We start from the raw sequence: 20,010 nt of genomic DNA on the forward strand, positions 1-20,010 counted from the left end.
AGAAAAAAAAAAAGAGCGGAAGTTTGGCAACAGATGTTAGCTCAAGGCAAATCTTTCCCAGCAGGAAAAAAAAAATCTCAAGAAAAAAAAAATAAGTAAGAGTGAGAAGATAATGACTTTCTCAAGTGGTCCATTATTCCAGCAATGAAGAAGGCATGTTTTACAATGTTAGCCTTACAGCAAAAATAACTTCAACTTTTACACCTTCATCCCAATCACTGTCACTGTGCATCAAATACAAAGACACAGAGACATATTTGCCTGTGTGTTAAGAATGAAGTTGGAAGAGACTGTTTTACCCACAAGATACTTAATTACATATCTAGATGAAAAAAAAAAGTGAAATCCTTAATGATGTGCATTAGAATTACCCACATATGATTTACATTTTATGTTTTGAACTTTTCTAAGTAGATAAGACAAGTTTGCTGAATGTATTAATCTTCCAGCACCTGTTCAGTAGCTTAAAAAAAACAATCCTCCGATTGATTTAAACACATGAGAAACAGAGTAAAAATGCCATGGCCGCTGAGCTACATTTTGCCTGTCTTTTCACACATCCATATGTTAGACTCTCACTTCAATTCTCTCGCTCCTTTCATGTTCTCTGCCTTCTCTGCTTGACAAGTACTTTCTTAGTAACTCTATCTTCCTGTTTTGTCAACCTCGGTGATGTTTTTCTCCTCTGGCCTGGAAAAGCCTTAAACAGTTATGATGATAACAGATGTCCTGGCAGGCAGCAGGGTCTCCTGTGCTCTGAACTGCTCTCAGAGGCAGCCCGAACTGACCAAGACCTGACATTGTGGAGTGTCCCCCCAGCTCATCCTTTAAAGCATGGAACACACATTAATGAGTCATCTGAGAAATGAAATAAAGAGTTTATGAATTAGATTAAAATACTAGAGAAAACATTTCAGTGCTTCATTTTATATTTCTAACACCCAATTTTTTTAATAAATTTTGCAGTTTACGCAAAAGGATCAGAATCAATTTTAAAAAAATCAAGAAGGCCCAAACTTACAAGTATATTGCTGCCATAACTGGATATTAGAACTGCTCGAGAGACTCTAAAACAATTAAAATTGGAGAGGGAGATAAGGAAATGAGCCGAGGTGGATGAGGAGACTGGGGTAGAAAACAATAAAGTTGGCTTTTGCAGGTTGAGCTAAAATTATTAATTTATTCATTCATCCTATATTTACTTATTAACTAGTATCTGCCAGGTACTATTAATGTTGGAGATGATGGCAAAGAAAGAACACCTCTGATCCCATGGCTGTTGTAGTCTGGTGTGGCTAGAATGAAGTGCGTATACAAATAAGTCAGACATTTTCAAAGAGTGACACAGTCCATAAGAAATAAAATGTGTTATTAAAAAGAGTAACTGGGATGGATTATATTTTTGAATAAGTGGCTAGGAAATGCCTGTCCTAAAAGCTGACATTTGAGCCTGAATGGCAAAAAGAAATCAGCCATAAGAAGACATGGTGGAAGAGCATTTTAAGTAGAGGAAACCACTGGCACCAAGGACGAGGACAAGTTGAGCGTCTTGGAAGTCCATGAGTTTAACAACCAAGGAGAGCAAGATGTAAGGTCAGAGAGGTGCAGGTTTCCATAGGACACACAGGTTGTCAGATCCCAGAGTTAACTGGCTAGACTTAGGAGAGAAGCCAGAATATGAAGAAAAATATGGGCACCATCTATTTACAAATGATATTTGAAGCCATGAGAAAGAGAACCTATGAAAATACAAGAAGGAGAAGAAAGAAAGATGAGGAAAATTAATGTTTAATGGGTGAGCAAAAGAAGAGAAACCATCAGTGGTGACAAACACAATAGTCAGAAAATTAAGAAGGTGAAGGGGAGATTGCAATGTCTTAGAAAAAAGGGAACAGGTGTTTCAAGAAAAAGGGAGTGATCAACAGAGTTATGTATCATGAATAACAGGATAAAAATGTTTCTAACACAAAATGGCAAAGATCATTGGTGAGTTTTCCTTATACAGCTGATTTGAAGTGATGGAAGAAAAATCTGATTGCAGTAGAATGAAGAGCAAAAATCTGAACGCAGTAGAGTAAAAAGTAAAAGTGAAGAAGTAGCCACAACCAATGAAGACTGTTTTTCCAAGGCGTTTGTTTTGGAGGACTATACTCAAAGATTGTGAGAAAGGAGTTAGTGAAACAAAATGTCAGATAAGAAAATTAACAATTACAGCCAGGCGCAATAGAAGACTGAAGGATCACAGCACCCCCACAAGTAGCTTTGAATATGAGGCATCTTTTTTGTTTTTTAACTGTAGCCAATTGAAACACTTAAAAAAATTTATGTGGAGACGTCACTAAAGACGACATACAGATGGCAAAAAAGCATATGAAAAGATGCTCTACATCACATGTCATCAGGGAAAGGAAAATTAAAACATCAGTGAGATATCACTACACACATCAGAATGGCCAAAATCCAGAACACTGACAACAGCAAATGCTGGAAAGCACGTGGAGCAACAGGAACTCTCATTCATTGCTGGCGGGAATGCAAAATGGTAGTTTGGTGGTTTCTTACAAAATTAAACATACTCTTACTATGTGATCCAGGAATCTTAATCCTTTGTATTTACCCAAATAAGTGTGAAAACTTATGTCCACACAAAACCTGCACATACATGTTTACAGTAGCTTTATTCATCACTGCCAAAACTGGGAAGCAACCAAGATGTCCTTCAGTAGGTGAGTGGATAAATAAATTGTGTCATGTCCAGAGAATGGAATATTATTCAGCACTAAAAAGAAATGAGCTCTTCAGCTGTGAAAAGACGTGAAGAAATCTTAAATGCATATTACTCAGTGAAAGAGGCCAATCTGAAAGGCTGCATATTGTATGATTGCAACTATATGACATTCTGGAAACAGCAAAACTATGGAGACAGGAAAAAGATCAGTGGTCACCTGGGGCTGATGGAAGGAGGAAGGGATGAACAGGTGGACCACAAAGGACTTTTAGGGCAGTGAAAATCCTCTGTATGATACTATAATGGGAGGTACATGTGATTATACATTTGTCCAAACCACAGAAGGTATAACACCAAGAGTGAACCCAACTGTAAACCATGGACTTTGGGTGATTATGATGTGTCCATGTAGGTTCACAGACTAACAAATGTAGCACTCTGGGGGGGGGAGATGTTGATAACAGGGAAGAAAGGTATATGGGAAATCTCTATACTTTCTCTTAATTTTGTTGTGAATCTAAAACAGCTCCAAAAGAATAAAATCTTAATAAAAAAATCTTTATGTGAATAAATCATATATTTCATATGTCTCAAGATTATGAAACTAAGAAAGACACCGGGCCAGCCTGGTTCACACATTCCACTTTGGCAGCCCGGGGTTCACAGATTCAGATCCTGGGTGCGGACATGGCACCACTTGACAAGCCATGCTGTGGCAGGCGTCCCACATATAAAGTAGAGGAAGATGGGCACGGATGTTAGCTCAGGGCCAGTCTTCCTCAGCAAAAAGAGGAGGATTGGCAGCAGATGTTAGCTCAGGGTTAATCTACCCCCTTCCCCCCCCCCCAAAAGACACCTACCTCTACAGTGAAAACCCAAAGAAATTATAAAACTCTTAATGGTGCAATCACATTTTCAAGGGTTGTTGTTATTGTTTTGATGATGGTGCTAAGGAGCAGGGGCAGACTCTCTGAAGTCATTAAAATCATATCATTTATATGATCATGGACTACACTTATCTATGAAATCTTTCTCTACTAGGCAACCTACTGGCCAAATGCCTTGGTTTATCATTTCCAACATTTTAGTCCTTCATTTTCTTTTAAACTCATACTTTCAAAATCTCCCCGTCTCTGATACTAAGGGAAAAAAAGCCTCCTTTTAAATCCCCAGGAGATTCTCTAAAAGCATAGTTTGAAATTCTAAGACTGAAGAAACACCCAAAAGTGATGGGATTCATTGTTTACCTCACTCAAATCCTCAGTGTTAGATAATACACTACTGGAATAACGGTAATAAAGAATGGCTGATTCATAGATGCATAATCTAGAAGGTGAGGGAGTTGTATCTATCCAAATTTGGCTATTGTCAGCAGTTAATGTAAGACTAGAAAGATTGACTGCTTGCTTTTTGGCCTCAAAAGTTCAAATCTTGGTAAACTTACCCTGGGTCCTCTTAAGACTAATTGTTCAATGACCTCATACTTGTCATTTTTCTGATTTTTCTTCCCCAAAAATCTAACCTTCTCATTTTTAGGAGCCATGATACATTGGAGTTTAGTTTACAGCTCTTACTTTTTCTGCATATAATGTGATAACTGCTAGGGTCTCTCATCTATTTAGAGCGTAATTCAAAAAACTTTACTGATATCAGATAGGCATAGAGGTACAGGACAAAATATTTTGTGAAAAGTTCTTAAAAATTCAGTACATTATTTTTTTTTCAGTTTATATAAATGCAAATAATGGAAGCTGTGAGCCCAATATAAAAGTACCAACATAAAGTATTTAATAGTTTGAATACTAGCTTATCAGAAACTATTTCAAAATGAGTCATAAGAAAACAGCTTTACGTATTAAATAACCATTTACGTAGCACCTAGTATGTGCTAGGTATTGTTCTTAGCACTTTTCAAATATTAACTTATTTAATCATTGTAACAACAGAATGTGGTAGGTACTGTTATTACCTACCAGTGCAATGGAAGCTAAGGGAGGTTAAATAATTTTCCCAAAGTTAAACAGCTAGTAAGCACCAAAACCAAGATATACACTCAGATAATTAGGCTCTAAAAGATGGTGAACTTACCAGCACGCCATGCTGAGTCTTTGCTAAACCATGGCATAGCAGTCCTCAAGGAAGCAGAGAGAAGCCTTGAGTGGGGAGCCGCCTGAGGCTGCACTGGGAGACCTGACTGAAAATTTCACCTTTTTGGGGGGTTCTGTCTTTTAATCCCTGCTGGCCACACAGCATGCTGGTCCCTGTCTACAGCTCTGCCCACTTAGTGTAGCTGCTTCCACTTAGTGTAGCCACAGCAGGCTGCCATTTTACAAACATAATTTACCATACCAAGAGTAAGAATAAGAAAATTTTTTAAAAAAGAAAGAAAATCCAAGAAACATAAAACATTTAGCTGATAAATGCGCATATTTGATTCAACCATGACTGACTAGTTTACCAGGTTCATAGACCTTGTTCATCCCATATTTATTTCCTTAACTAGTCTCTCACTCCAAAGATCTGTATGCTTTTCCAACTATCTATTCTGCGACTTCACTGAAGGTTTATACTGATGGGAACCAGTTTATCCCTTCAGCTTGTTAATCATCTATTTACGCTCTCCTAACAAAATGAAAACAGGAGATTCTCTTCTGTCACTCAGCTCGGGAGCTCCACTCGGTTTCTGAGCCACGCTGTGAGGGGTACTGGCTTGGCAGGACTGCAACCATCTGAACCACCACCAGCTGCTCAAGCCGCAGCATGCTGTCCACAGTGTAACAGAATCATGTACAGCAAGCGTGCAGGGATTACAACATATAGTAAGAGCAAGCTTTTCCAACTCAAAACGATTTCCACAATACCTAAGAAATTACATTTAGAATTTTCTTTTTCCTATTTATAAATTTAAAATATGTTCCTAGAGAAAAAAATATCGAGGCAGTAATTTCCCAGGCTACAATTTTCTGAAGAAAGTAGTCACTCAGCATTTACAATCAGAAAGTAAAAGTTACATCTACTAATGAACGTGTTCCATTTCTACTAAACGTGTTCTATAAAAATATTTTATATCAAAGTCTGTAATAATATGAACTGCATCAGTTAAAAGAAATGGGACATCTCCATTGTCTTTAAGGAATATGTGGCATTTCACAATTCTCAACCTATTTTTGCCTCTATGGAATTACATAAGATAAGTTATATTTTGGCACCAATTCATCAAAAATAAGGGGAAATTTTCACTATATCATTTATGAATTTAACAAGACTTTATAACTATTGAGGTGACACTTTACTTTTTGCATTACTTAACAATATATTAATATATTCACTTTTATTTTAAAAACTGTACAGATATTTCACAATTGTTTAATAATAGAATACAAATAATTTAAAACTCTCAGTGCATGCATTAAAATGACCTTCACTAGATTTAATATTCTATTTGTTCCAACCCAAAAATTGGAGAGAAGGTGAGAAGTGAAATATGGACAAACTCAAAAATACTTTCCTTTAAAGACAAACTCAACCTTTTCTGCATAACAACAGCACAATGACTTTTAAAGCTCCCTCTGGAAGCCCCCCACACAGTAAACTTGATGGGCCTAAACTGATGTGCCTTAAAATGGTCAAGGGATGAAGCAAAGAACAGAAGTTTTGCCTATAAATTCTCAGGTAGCCTTAAACTGCTGTAGCTTCCTAAGGACAGATCATGGCTAGGGAAAATGCACAGGGCCTCAAACCAGTGCTGGCACTTGCATGTCAAGGATCAATGTGAATTCTGAGGGATAAACACATTCTTCGCAAGCAGATGAAAAGCAACTATGCTGAGAACAAAGAGAAACTTTTTCCTTGACTGTTATCAAAGACAAATAGCACCAACAGTACAGGATTTTACATATCTATATTAAAAAAATTTAGGATGAAGAGACCAAAAGCGCTGGAAACAGGATTCCCAAATGCAAAATGTATCCACTTACTGGTACACGCCATGGAAGCTGGGTCTTTTTCAGCTCGGAAGTAACCCTTCTCACACTGACAGACAGAAGTTGCTTCCATGTACGTTAAACTGTGCGGAGGGCACTTAGAACACTTTGTGTTCCCGGCAAATGCTTTATAGAATCCTGGTCTGCAAGCTGTAAAAACAGGAGAAACAATTTTTTGTTATTACTGCTAGAGTTCTTTTATTTGTACATGTACGACATATTTTAATTTATACTCACTTTGGATCTCAGAGTTCAGTGTCACACACAGAAAAGTCAATAGTATATGTTAATATTAATTAATGAAATTAGTCATTCACAATTAGTAATACACTGTGACTTCACATGTTAGCTGAGGTTGTTAATTTTAAAAAGCACACCTGAAACACACACACAAAATTACAGTGCTTAGCAAAGTGTGGGGGTGCCCATACCTGGCAGTAAGAAGATGACTTTGTGTATTTCTGGGAGACGATATTAAATTACATCGAATCACACTGTTTAAAATGCATTTATGTTCCATTTCTCCCTCAGTTCTTCCGCATACCAAGGAGAAAGCCCCAGTGTGGTGCTGGTATATCTTTAACACCCTTCTTACTGGTGGAATTTTCTTTTAACAAAATGAGAGCTGACCTTAGGCTCAGAGACTTTCGCAAGGTCTAGCTATAGTTTGATCACATTGTTTTATTTTTATGGCTTTTTTTCTGTTTATTATATTGAAATAAATTAATTTAAAAATTTTGAATTAAGTAAAAAAGTGGGTAGATAAAATATTAAGTAAATAAGGTATGCATATATGCTATAAACATATGGCAAAAATCATGAAAATTGTATGCAAATGATTAAATTTTCACAAAAAATCATGAAAATGAAGTGTAAATGACTAACGCTACGTGATGGAATATTTTATTGAAACTCATTTTCTCTTTGATAAATCCATGTTGTCATTTTCACAGGAATGGAAGATTTAGAAAAAAGGCTCCTGTGTACATATGCATCCACGGTCCTGAACGGTGGGGCTTAGCTGCTCTCGTCTCAAAGAAAAACCACTGCTGGTCACTTTCTAAATTAATGCTGTTCTACAGCACAAAGGAAGAGCAATTTTCCAGTGACATATTATTTTAAAAAATGTTTTAACAAACTGTTATAACCCAACGTGTTTTTACAAAATGCTTTATTTAAAAACATACAAGAATCCTAATTCAACAATAACGAACCTATTGATAAGACTTCTTCTATATATCCAGGAAGAAAAGAGAAAAAAATGCCATTTAATTTTTTTGAGGTAAATTTAATTCCTACTTAAATGAGTCCCAATAAAATTCCTTTTAGACCTGAGAGGATGAACGTTGTGTAGATCTGAATGACGGCAGCTCCATTACCAGTGTGTGCCGTGCACCACTGACTCTCACCCTCCAGCAGGCACAAAGCATGAGAGGAGGGACACACAGGCACACGTCTGTATGCAATAACTGTATCATGTTTGATAGTTTGTGTTTGCTTTTATAACAATACTTTTTATAAATAATCAAACAATTCAAGAGAAGTAAAATGATCCATTCTGTACAGTCAAATTACTATTAAAAAGTTGGTTTCAATATAAATGAACTGATGAGCGGTAACACATAAATATCAAGAACACTCCCTTCTCTAATTTGCTGATAAATTAATTAATACTATATGGCTAATCAACAAAAACACTCTGTCATCAAAATATTTCTCTAAGCCTGTCAAAAATTCAGAGTATGTAAATAATATATAATTAAACCCACTAATATTTTCAGAAAATATTCTTTAAAAAATATTTAATTTCTAAATTTAATCTTATGACATAGAGTTACAAGATACAAAATATATATAAGATGGCAATAAAGCCATCTTATATATATTTTGTCAATAAAATCATTATTTCCTACTTAATTATGCATTTTAAAAAAACTGAAAATATTCCCTAGAATACATTTGTAATACTTTGCCAAATAATTTTAAATGTTGAACCCAACTAGAAATTTAAATATCTTTATGTGATTTATTATAATATTTATAAATCTAATAAACCAATCAATCTACAGAGAATGTACAAATTTAAGTGGAGAGCTTGCATTCTGTGTATTCCAATGCTAATTTAAATACTATTATAAAGGGCTTTTAAGTCACCTTTTGAAATAAGACTATTTTGAAATTAACTAGGAATGTGTATACTATAGGACTACACTAAAAGTTTACTACACGTACCTATAGATACAAAATATAAAACCTATAGATATATACCTATAGATATAAGACACAAAACCTACAAGACACATAGACAAGACCCATAAATATTTTGCTTTCTTTCTGTTATCAGCCATTCAAATCTCAGCCATAAACATTGTTTAGCATATAAAGTACCCTGCTTATAATTTAATTTTGTGCAGCAAAACACTGTTACCTTTTATTTATTTTCTTTGGTAACCAGAAAACAATAATTTAAATAATTTCATATCTGAAGTGTTTTCAGCTAATTTGTCACCTTCCTTTAGAATCTTCTTAGAATGCCTATAAATCTCTTAAAATACTTTGAATAGCTTAGTGATATTCAAAGTGCTGCTAACTAGTCTCTCAACACCCATTCTTGCCCACTTTAATCTCTTCTGTAGACAGCATGTTCTTTTAAACCTGCTCTGCCCAACAGTGATATAAAGTGAGCCATACATACATAATTTTACATTTTGTAGGAGCCACATTAAAAAACTAAAAAGAAACAGATGAAATTAATTTTAATAACATATTTTATTTAACCCAATATGTTCAAAATATTATTTTTGGGCCAGCCCAGTGGCGTAGAGGTTAAGTTCACACGTCCCACTTTGGCTGCCCAGGGTTTGCCAGTTTGGATCCCGGGTGTGGACATGGCACCACTTGTCAAGCCATGCTGTGGCAGGCATCCCACATACAAAGTAGACTAAGATGGGCACGGATGTTAGCTCAGGGACAGTCTTCCTCAGCAAAAAGAGGATTGGTGGCAGATGTTAGCTCAGGGCTAATCTTACACACACACACACACACACACACACACACACAAACATAAAACAAGAAAAACTACAAAAAATATTATTTCAACACACAATCTAGCTATTGAAACATTTTTCATTTTTTGAGGTTTTTTTTTTTTGTACTAAGTATTTGTGATTTGATATGCGTTTTACACGTACAGCACATCTCAATTCAAACTAGCATTTCAAGTGCCCTCTCACCTCATGGGGCTAGTGGATAGTGCAGGTTTGAACACAGAAATCTGTTCATCATATCCCTTGTTTAAAAAACTGTAATGAGGGGCTGGCCCCATGGCCTAGTGGTTAAGTGTGGCATGCTCCACTTCGGTGGCCCAAGTCCATGGGTTTGGATCCCGGGCACGGACCTACACCACTTGAGAGCCATGACGTGGCAATGACCTACATACAAAATAGAGGAAGACTCGCACAGAGGTTAGCTCAGGGTGAATCTTCCAAAAACAACAACAAAAACACTGTGATGACTTCCACCATCTTTATGTTAAACTTTACAATATTTACCTTGGATTACAAGTTCACCACGGTTTGGTCCTCCCTACCACTGCAACCATATCAGATGAACTGACTCCCCTCTCACACACCCTTAACTTATTCTTAACCCGACAGGCAAAGGTCTCTCTGGAACACATGAGACCATGGCACCCGGGCTGGAGCTCCCAGCGGCCTTTCATTTCTGCTAGCAAAGCCTTTGCCCTATTGAGGGCTCACCAGGCACTGCATGATTTCACTCCCTATCTGCTCCCTGGGACCCAGATTTTCAAGTTCTCCGTTCACGTGAGGCAATCTCTCCAGCCACACCGGCTCCCTCGGAATTCTGGGCAGCTGAAGCTCCTGCCTTGACCTTTACCTCCCTCTCTTACCCAGCCATCTGCAGGGTCTGCTCCCTCCCTTGCATCAGGTCTTTGTTTAAATGTTACCCTGTAAAATGGTAACATTAACATGTAAAGGAAGACTTCCCAGATTCCCTCTGTAAAATTGCAGTTCCAGCTACCTAGCACTGCAGAATTCTATATCACCCTCCACTCTTTTCTCTGTATTACCCTCCACTCTTTTTTTCTGTCTCCAAAGAACAGAACATCTGACACATGGTACGTTTAATTTTTTAAGCCATTCCCCTCTAAAATGTGCGCCACATTAGGGCAGAGACTTTCGTCTGATTGTTTACTGAAGTGTCTCTCCGGGGTCTAGAACAGGGCCAGGTATTATCTGGCTTTCCATAAGCATCTGGCGAATGAATGAATGAACTGCTGAGGGAGCCCTTTAATTTCTAGGAGCTTACCATGCTCTTTCTTCTGCCTTGAGCCTTGTCCTCTGTTGGAAAATCTCTTCTCTCCATCTCCACCCCATGACCCACTCACCTTGCTAACTCCTAGTCATCTTTCAAGTCTCACTTCTTTAAGAAAGCCATTCCTGACTTCCTAGACTAGCTTAGTTTCTCCAGGCACCTGTGTCTTTTCCACACTAGTGTACCTGTTGTTCGCAAACCAGCCCTGTACACAGAGGGCAAGGAGAGATCAAAGAAAGAGGTAGACCACTCCAGACTGGTAGGCAACAAGTTTAATAAGTAATGGGGCATACGTACGAGGCTTGTCTTGGGAGGCCGCAAGATGAGTAGATCTCTGCACCTGCCCACCAGGATCTTAAACGTTTATACAGAGGCCTTCCGTGGGTTCAGTCACGTACACCATCCAGATGGTCTCAACACCACTTTACTGTTCTCAAGGCTGTGCCCTTGAAAATGGCTCCCACTCTGGGAACAGAAGGCACAACACACATTCCAAGGACGGGGGTGGGTGAGGAGGCTCTGATTGCCGGGGTCCTCCTGGGTCAACTAGTGGTCACATCCTCTTGATGACCTCCTGCAACATCACCTTGGCAGTTACACATTTAATGGCTCTAAGCTCCACAACGGCAGGTTGATACAGCTTGTCATATGGTAGCTGCTCAATACACACCTGTTTCATTGAACTGGACAGAGTGTAAGTGCCCTGCTATTTAATTCCTGCAGAAGATCATATTTATACTCAATGCATGTTATGGTCACAGCATAATTCGTCTTACTATAAATTTATGGGTATTTTTTTTTTTTTTGCTGAATTACTATAAGGGATGAAACAGTAAATATTTTGAAAGTAATTCAATTGCAGCTCAAAAATGATTATCCTCATATTGCAAGGTGAGCTGGCTGTTAAAAAAATTTCCTGAGTGAAATTACTATCCATGTGAATTTGAACTTTTTGCCTACTGCAAAAAATACAAAAACAAATTGGATATTGGTACAGCAACTCAACCCTATCCTTGATTTCAAATGTTTGTGTAAATCAAAATAGCCTTTGAAAACCTTAAAATGTTGAACTTTTTATAAAATATATTTGGATTGTTAAAATATTACTGTATTTTAACGTTAAGGTTTAGTATAATATTTCATTTGAAAACACAGGATGATGCTGTTAAAAGTGACAGAAACCCTCTGCTCTAGGCAGTTGCAGTCTCCTTATGTAGTGCATGCTAACGGTATACAGCATACACCTCTCTTTTAGCTTGTATCCTATTACATTGTAACTACTTCATCACATCTATCACCTCAACTTCTTGTAACTGCCACAAGCCAGACCTGGGCATTACCATTCTCATATTCACAATGCTGAGCATACTTTGAGTACGTATTTAGTTTTTACAAATGCTTGAAAAATTTAATGAGTGAATGAATAAATAATTCAATAATGCCTAGTATGAGAGAACTAGGACTCTGTAAATGGAAAAAGCATTCTATGTATCTATTCAGTTAGTGATTTTACATTTTGTTTGTATTTCTGTTAACAATGGGATATCAGTACCTATGTCTTGAGACCTTTTTTTTGGTGAGGAAGATTGGCCCTGAGCTCACGTCTCTTGCCAATCTTCCTATTTTTTTCCTTTCTCCCCAAAGCCCCTGTACATATTTGTATATCCTAGTTGTAAGTCATTCTAGTTCTTCTATTTGGGATGTCGCCACAGCATGGTTTTATGAGCAGTGTGTAGGTCCTTACCTGGGATATGATCTGGTGAACCCTGAGTTGTAGAAGTGAAACACACGAACTTAACCACTTGGCCATGGGAGACCACTTGAGAACTTTTAAACTGTTTGCTTATACATCCCTTCTTGTTTCTCTACCACTTCCTTATTTGTCTAATTATAGGAAATGTAAACTTCATTTCCAGAAACCACTCAAGATAAGAATGTTTTCCAACATATGTCAATACTGCACAAACACTGTCAGGGAGTAAAAGATTATCTGATGCAGTCCTTTCTGATTTCTTCTTTTAGAGAATGCTGTTCAGATACAGATGTTCAGTTCACACTTTCACTTTCTACGATCCCTTTTTTTAAGAACCTCTTTATTTGAATATTCAAAGACATTTATGCTTATATAAACGAGATCATAACATGTACACTCTGTTTGTATCGGTATTTACTGTACAATGTCATTTAAAAATCTGTCTTATTCCACCCTTTTTTCTCCTTTCCTCTTCAAATATCACTTTCCTCAAGTGCCAACACATTGCTGGATACGTACGATCACTAGGATTGATTATTGTTAATTTTACAACATTGGGACAATATCGATATAATTTGGATTGTTTTTCTCAATTATCAACAATATTATGAAAATATCTCCAGGTCAAAAGTTATGGGTTAATTCTTTGTAATGTGTCTGCAGTATTTCTATCAACCGTCTCCAGTGGAGAGAAACACTATCTAAACTGCGCTGCAATCAACATCCTTGTGACTATGCTTTATTTCAGTTGCTAAGAGTGAGAGCTCTGGGTCAGGGTATGTTTATTTTTTGCCTTAACACACATTTCCATGTTTCCTTCTTAAACATTTCTAACAACTCACAATAATGTAAGAGAGCACCCTAAACTTGCACCCCTCTAATCCCTGTAATTAATGTTATTCATTCTTCCACTTTTTGTTGTTGTTGTTGTTGCTGAGGAAGATTCACCCTAAACTAACATCTGCTGCCAATCTTCCTCTTTCTGTATGTGGGCCACTGCCGCAGCATGGCTGACGAGCAGTGTAGGTCTGCACCTAGGATCCAAACCCACGAACCCGGGCAGCTGAAGTGGAGCTGGCAGAACTTAACCCCTAGGCCACCAGCGCTGGCCCTATTCTTTCATTCTTTGATAACAGGTGGAGTTAGATATCATTGTTACGTTAATTGAAGTTTCTTGACTGCCAGTCATGTTGTGCTCATTAGTTCACATTTTCAGTGGCTGTTTAGTTATGCTTGTCTATGCCTTTTACATCCTTTGATCCTTTTCTACTGGCTGCAAGTCTTTTCTATGAATACATAAGAGCTTTTTCTTAGAGATCTCGTCAAGATGGCAGTGTAGGTAGACTCTGAACTCACCTCCTCTCAGGAACACAACCAGGTTACAACTATTTTTGGAAAAATTACCATGGAGAGGGAACCGAAAACTGGATAAAAAGAACCCCTACGACAAGGTACAGTCCTAACTGAGGTGGAAGAGGCAGAAATTCCTTCTGGAGTGAAAAAAGCCACCTTTGTGAGCCGTGGAGTTTCACAGCCAGCTGGGTGGGAGCCACCCTAAGGTACGCAGCCCTCCCTGGATAAGTGGGGACCTTAGCGGGGGCACATTGCTGCTATAAGCATCTTTCAGACTTAGCACAACTGAGACAACTGTCCTACTATTTGGTTTCGCTGGCTATTAACTGCAGCAGGGATACCCCCAAAAAAGCTATCAGATGAAAGCTGAAAAAATCTGGCTCTTAAGGGCCCATGCACAAATTCACCTGTCTCAAAGAGCAACCGAAAATCACCAAAAAGACAGATGCGCAGTCCTTTGGTGAAAAGAGACTCACCTGATAGGTTCTGGGTGCATCTCAGTGAGAGGTGAGATGTCTCCAGGGACTAAGACATTGGTGGAAGCCATTGCTGTGACCTAGTACAGGTGTGCTGACACAGACGCTGGCAGATGCCATTGAAGTTCTTCCCCTGGCTTGTTATCCCAGGGGTCCACCACACTCACTAAGCACAGATTTAATCCAGTTCACCCAGGGCAGGAAGCCTGTCCTAGCGACTGGCCCTACCCAACAGCAAGCCCTCAGGCTACTTATTGGCCTGCATAGACTGGGTGCCTAGATCCTCTACAGGCAGGTGAGTGTGCCCAGCTCTGTGGGGGAGGGCCTATGTGAGGACCAGGTGAACTGTGGGGGGTGGTGGTGGAGGTGGGGGCCTCTGCAGTGGGGTGACTGAGTACACTCCAGGGCTTTGGGAAGTGTGCACGGACCAGGGCTGTGTTGATGGTGTGTGTGGACCTGTGGGGGGTGGGGCTCATCAGTGGCAGAAGACCTATGCTTCACAAATGGCCATAAAAAGGATCAGCGCCACCTTCCAAAGCCTGAAACAACAGAGTGCTCCCATGCCTAGGGCCAGCCCCACTCAGCAGCACTCCTAAGAGAGCTGACAATAGCCTTGCAGGCCTGAGGCCTACAGCAACCCTAAGCCCCTGAGTCTAGCAACCAGCTACACTGGGTACCTACCCAATTCACAGGAAAACTGCAAAAGGAGTGTGCTATTAGACCTTCTAGCCAATGGTGCTGAGGCTCCCCAAACCCAATTTACAAACAGTCAGCCAGGGAGTGAAAGAATAGACTCCCTGGGTACCTGCAGTAAGATCAACCCTGCCACAGCAGAAGGACACAAGTAGTCCACAAAGGGGTCACTCCTGGATCATTTGGACTGGTAACCAGAGGGAAGCACACTGGTGAGCCTCAAAATGCATCTCTTACAGGAATTTAAAATTATGGACTAAGAGCAGTTTAGTGGATACCAGGGGAAAGGTGGGGTGCGGGGTGGGCACAAAGGGTGAAGTGGTGTACCTACAACATGACTGACAAACATTAATGTACAATTGAAATTTCACAAGATTGTAACCTATCAATAACTCAATAAAAAAAAAAAAATGCATCTCTTACATAAGGCCACGTCTCCCAGCTCAGGAGACATAGCTGACTCACCTAATATTTAGATATAAGCTCAGAGAAAGAGGCATAAGGAGGAGGCAAAGGAATACATTCCAAGCAAGAGAAAAGGACAAAACCCAAGAAGAAGAACGAAATGAAACAGAAATAAGCAATTTACCTGACAAAGAGTTCAAACGAAAACTCATTAGGATGCTCACAGATATTGGGAGAAGACTGGATGAACACAATTAGAACGCCAACAAAGAATTGGAAAATATGAAAAAGAACCAATCAGAAATGCATAATACAATATTGGAAATGAAAAATTCATTAGAGGGACTCGATAGCAGAGTAGATGATACAGAAGAACGGATCAGTGAGCTGGAAGAAAGACTAGAAAAAATCATCCAAGTTGAACAGATAAAAGAAAAAAGAATTAGACAGAATGAGAACAGTCTAAGGTAACTCTGGGACAATACCAAGCACACTAACATTTGTATGATAGATGTCCCAAAAGGAGAAGAGAAAGACAAAGGGGCAGAGAATCTATCTGAAGACATAATAGCTGAGAAGTTTGCTATCATAAGGAAGGAAACAGACATCCAACTACAGGAAACACAGAGAGCACCAAACAAGAAGAACACCAAGAGGCCCACACCAAGACACATTATAATTAAAATGTCCAAAATTAAAGATAAAGAGAGAATCCTAAAAGTGGCAAGAGAAAGGCAACAAGTGACATACAAAGGAAAGTCCATAAGGCTATTGGCAGACTTCTCAGCCAAAACCCTACAGGCTAGAAGAGCACTGTGACATGACATAATTAAAGTGCTGAAAGGAAAAAACCTACAGCCAAGAATACTCTATCCAGCAAGGTTAACACTCAGAATGGAAGGAGAGATAAAGAGCTTCCCAGACAAGCAAAAATTAAAGGAGTTTATCACCAAGAAACCAGTTCTACAAGAAATGCTGAAGGGACTTATTTAAGCGGGAAAGAGAAGACCACAAATAGGGATAAGAAAATTATCATACACACACACACACAAACCAGGCAATAAAATCACCGGTAAAGGGAAAAAACCAGTAAAGATAGCAGATCAACCACCTATGAAGATGATATATAGGTTAAAAGACAAAAGTACTACAATTACCTATTACAATGATAAGAGGGTAATGGATAGACACAAACAAAACGAGACTAGATACAATTTCAAAAACAAAATGTGGAAGGAGGGGAGTAAAACAGTAGAGCTTTTAGAAAGAGGTCCAGCTAAAGAGAATATCAACTCAATATAGATCACTATATATGTAGAATATTATATAGAAACCTCATGGTAATCACAAACCAGAAACCTATAATAAGTAAACAAATAAGTAAGAGGAAATAAATCAAGCATATTACTAAAGAAAGCAATCAAACCACAGGGGAAGAGAGCAAGAGAACAAGAAAGGAACAGAGAACTAGTAAAACACCCAGAAAAAAAAAAAAGTAACAAAATGGCAATAAAAACGTTGTTATCAATAGCTACTTTGAATGTCAATGAACTAAATGCTACAATCAAAAGACGTAGGGTAGCCAACTGGATAAAAAAAAAACAAGACCCATAAATATGCTGCATACTAGAGACAAACTTCAGAACTAAAGATACTCACAACTAAAAGTGAAAGGATGGGAAAAGATACTCCATGCAAATGGCAAAGAAAAGAAAGTGAGGGTAGCAATACTTATGTTAGACAAAACAGACTTTAAAACACAAACTTTAACAAGAGATAAAGAATGGCACTACATAATGATAAAGGGAACAATCCAATAAGAGGATGTAACACTTGTAAATATCTATGCCCCCAACATAGGAGCACTTAAATATATAAAGCAACTACTGACAGACATAAAAGGAGAAATAGACAGTAACACAATAATAGTAGGGACTTTAACACTCCACTTACACCAAAGGATGGATCATCCAAACAGAAAATCAATAAGGAAACATTGGCCTTAAAAGACACATTAGATCAGATGGACTTAGTAGATATATATAGAACATTCCAACCAAAAACCGCAGAATATACATTCTTTTCAAATGCACATGGAACATTCTCCAGGATTGATCACATATTAGGACACAAAATAAGTCTCAATAAATTTAAGAAGATCTAAATAATGCCAAGCACCTTTTCTGACCAAAAAGGTATGAAACTAGAAACCAACTAGAGGAAGAAAATCAGAAAAGCCACAAAAACATGGAGATTAAACAAAATGCCACTGAACAATGATTGGGTCAATGAAGAAATCAAAGGAAAAATCAAAAAATACCTAGAGAGAAACGAAAATGAAAATATGACATGCCAAAATCTATGGGATACAGCAAAAGTGGTTCTAAGAGGGAAGTTTATAGCAATTCAGGCCTATCTCAGCAAACAAGAAAAATCCCAAATTAACAATCTAACAGCACACCTAACGGAACTGGAAAAAGAAGAACAAACAAAGCCCCAAATCAGCAGATGGAAGGAAATAATAAAAATCAGAGGGGCCAGTCCCATGGCCTAGTTGTTAAGTTTGTGCACTCTGCTATGATGGCCCAGGGTGTCTCTGGTCCGGATCCTGGGCATGCACATGGCACCACTCATCAGGCCACACTGATGCAGCGTCCCACGTACTACAACTAGAGGGACCCACAACTAGAATATACAACTGTGTGCTGGGGGTATTTAGGGAGAAAAAACAGAAAGAAAAAAAGGATTGGCAACAGTTGTTAGTTCAGGTGCCAATCTTTAAAAATAAAAAATCAGAGCAGAAATAAATGAAATAGAGACTTAAAAAAATAGTAAAAATTAATGAAACCAAGAGCTGGTTCTTTGAAAAGATAAACAAAATTGACAAATCCTTAGCTAGACTCACCAAGAAAAAGAGAAGGCTCAAATAAATAAAATCAGAAATAAAAGAGGAGAAATTACAACAGACACCTCAGAAATACAAAAGATTATAAGGAAATACTATGAAAAGCTATACGCCAACAAATTGGATAATCTAGAAGCAATGGATAAATTTTTCAAATCATACAACCTTCCAAAACTAGATCAAGAAGAAGTAGAGAATTTGAATAGACCAACCACCAGTAAGGAGATTGAAACAGTAACCCAAAGCCTCCCAACAAATAAAACTCCAGAACCAGATAGCTTCCCTGGTGAATTCTACCAAACATTCAAAGAAGACTTAATACCTATCCTTCTTAAAGTCTTCCAAAAAATTGAAGAGGAGGGGAGGCTTCCTAACTCATTATATGGAGCAAAACATTATCCTGATACCAAAACCAGACAAGGACAACACAAAAAAAGAAAGTTACAGGCCAATATCACTGATGAACATCGATGCAAAAGTCCTCAACAAAATACCAGCAAATCGAATACAATAATACATTAAAAAGATCATACATCATGATCAAGTGGATTTTATTCCACGTATGCAGGGATGGTTCAACACCTGCAAATCTATCAATGTGATACACCACATTAACAAAATGAGGAATACAAATCACATGGTCATCTCAATAGATGCAGAGAAAGCATTTGACAAGATACAGCATCCATTTATGATAAAAACTCTAAATGAAATGGGTATAGAAGGAAAAATACCTCAACAAAATAAAGGCCATATATGACAAACCCACAGCTAATATCATTCTCAATGGAGAAAAACTGAAAGCTATCCCTCTAAGAACAGGAACCAGGCAAGGATGCCCACTTTCACCACTCTTATTTAAGATAGTATTGTAAGTCCTAGCCAGAGCAATCAGGCATGAAAAAGCAATAAAAGGGATCCAAATTGGAAAAGAAGACGTGAAACTGTCACTATTTGCAGATGACATGATTTTATATATAGAAAACCCTAATGAATCTAATGAAAAACTTTTAGAAATAATAAATGAATAGAGTCAAGTTGCAGGAAACAAAATCAACACACAAAAATCAGTTGTGTTTCTATACACTAACAACAAAGTAGCAGAAAGAGAAATTAAGACTACAATTCCATTTACAATTGCTACAAAAAGAATAAAATACCTAGGAATAAACTTAACCAAAGAGGTGAACAATCTGTACACTGAAAACTATAAAACATTCTTGAAAGAAATTGAAGAAGACACAAAGAAATGGAAAGATAGTCTGTGTTCTTGGATTGGAAGAATTAACATAATTAAAATGTCTGTACTTCCTAAAGCAATCTATAGATTCAATGCAATCCCTATCAAAGTTCCAACAACATTTTTCATAGAAATAGAA

The 20,010-nt window shown here is 37.9% G+C and overlaps 1 protein-coding gene across 11 annotated transcripts in view; it reads right to left on the reverse strand.

Annotated features, from left to right (window-relative positions):
* Window positions 1-20,010, reverse strand: part of EPHA6 (EPH receptor A6) — a 780,034-nt gene that overhangs the window by 425,374 nt on the left and 334,650 nt on the right. For all 11 annotated transcript variants that reach the window (XM_023623975.2, XM_023623979.2, XM_023623977.2 and 8 more), the window contains one exon: window positions 6,706-6,861. In XM_023623975.2, the coding sequence (XP_023479743.1) occupies window positions 6,706-6,861 (156 nt within the window). The remainder of the gene's footprint in view (window positions 1-6,705; window positions 6,862-20,010) is intronic.

Source organism: Equus caballus, chromosome 19 (genome assembly GCF_041296265.1).
Source record: "Equus caballus isolate H_3958 breed thoroughbred chromosome 19, TB-T2T, whole genome shotgun sequence".
Classification (NCBI taxonomy): Eukaryota; Metazoa; Chordata; class Mammalia; order Perissodactyla; family Equidae; genus Equus; species Equus caballus.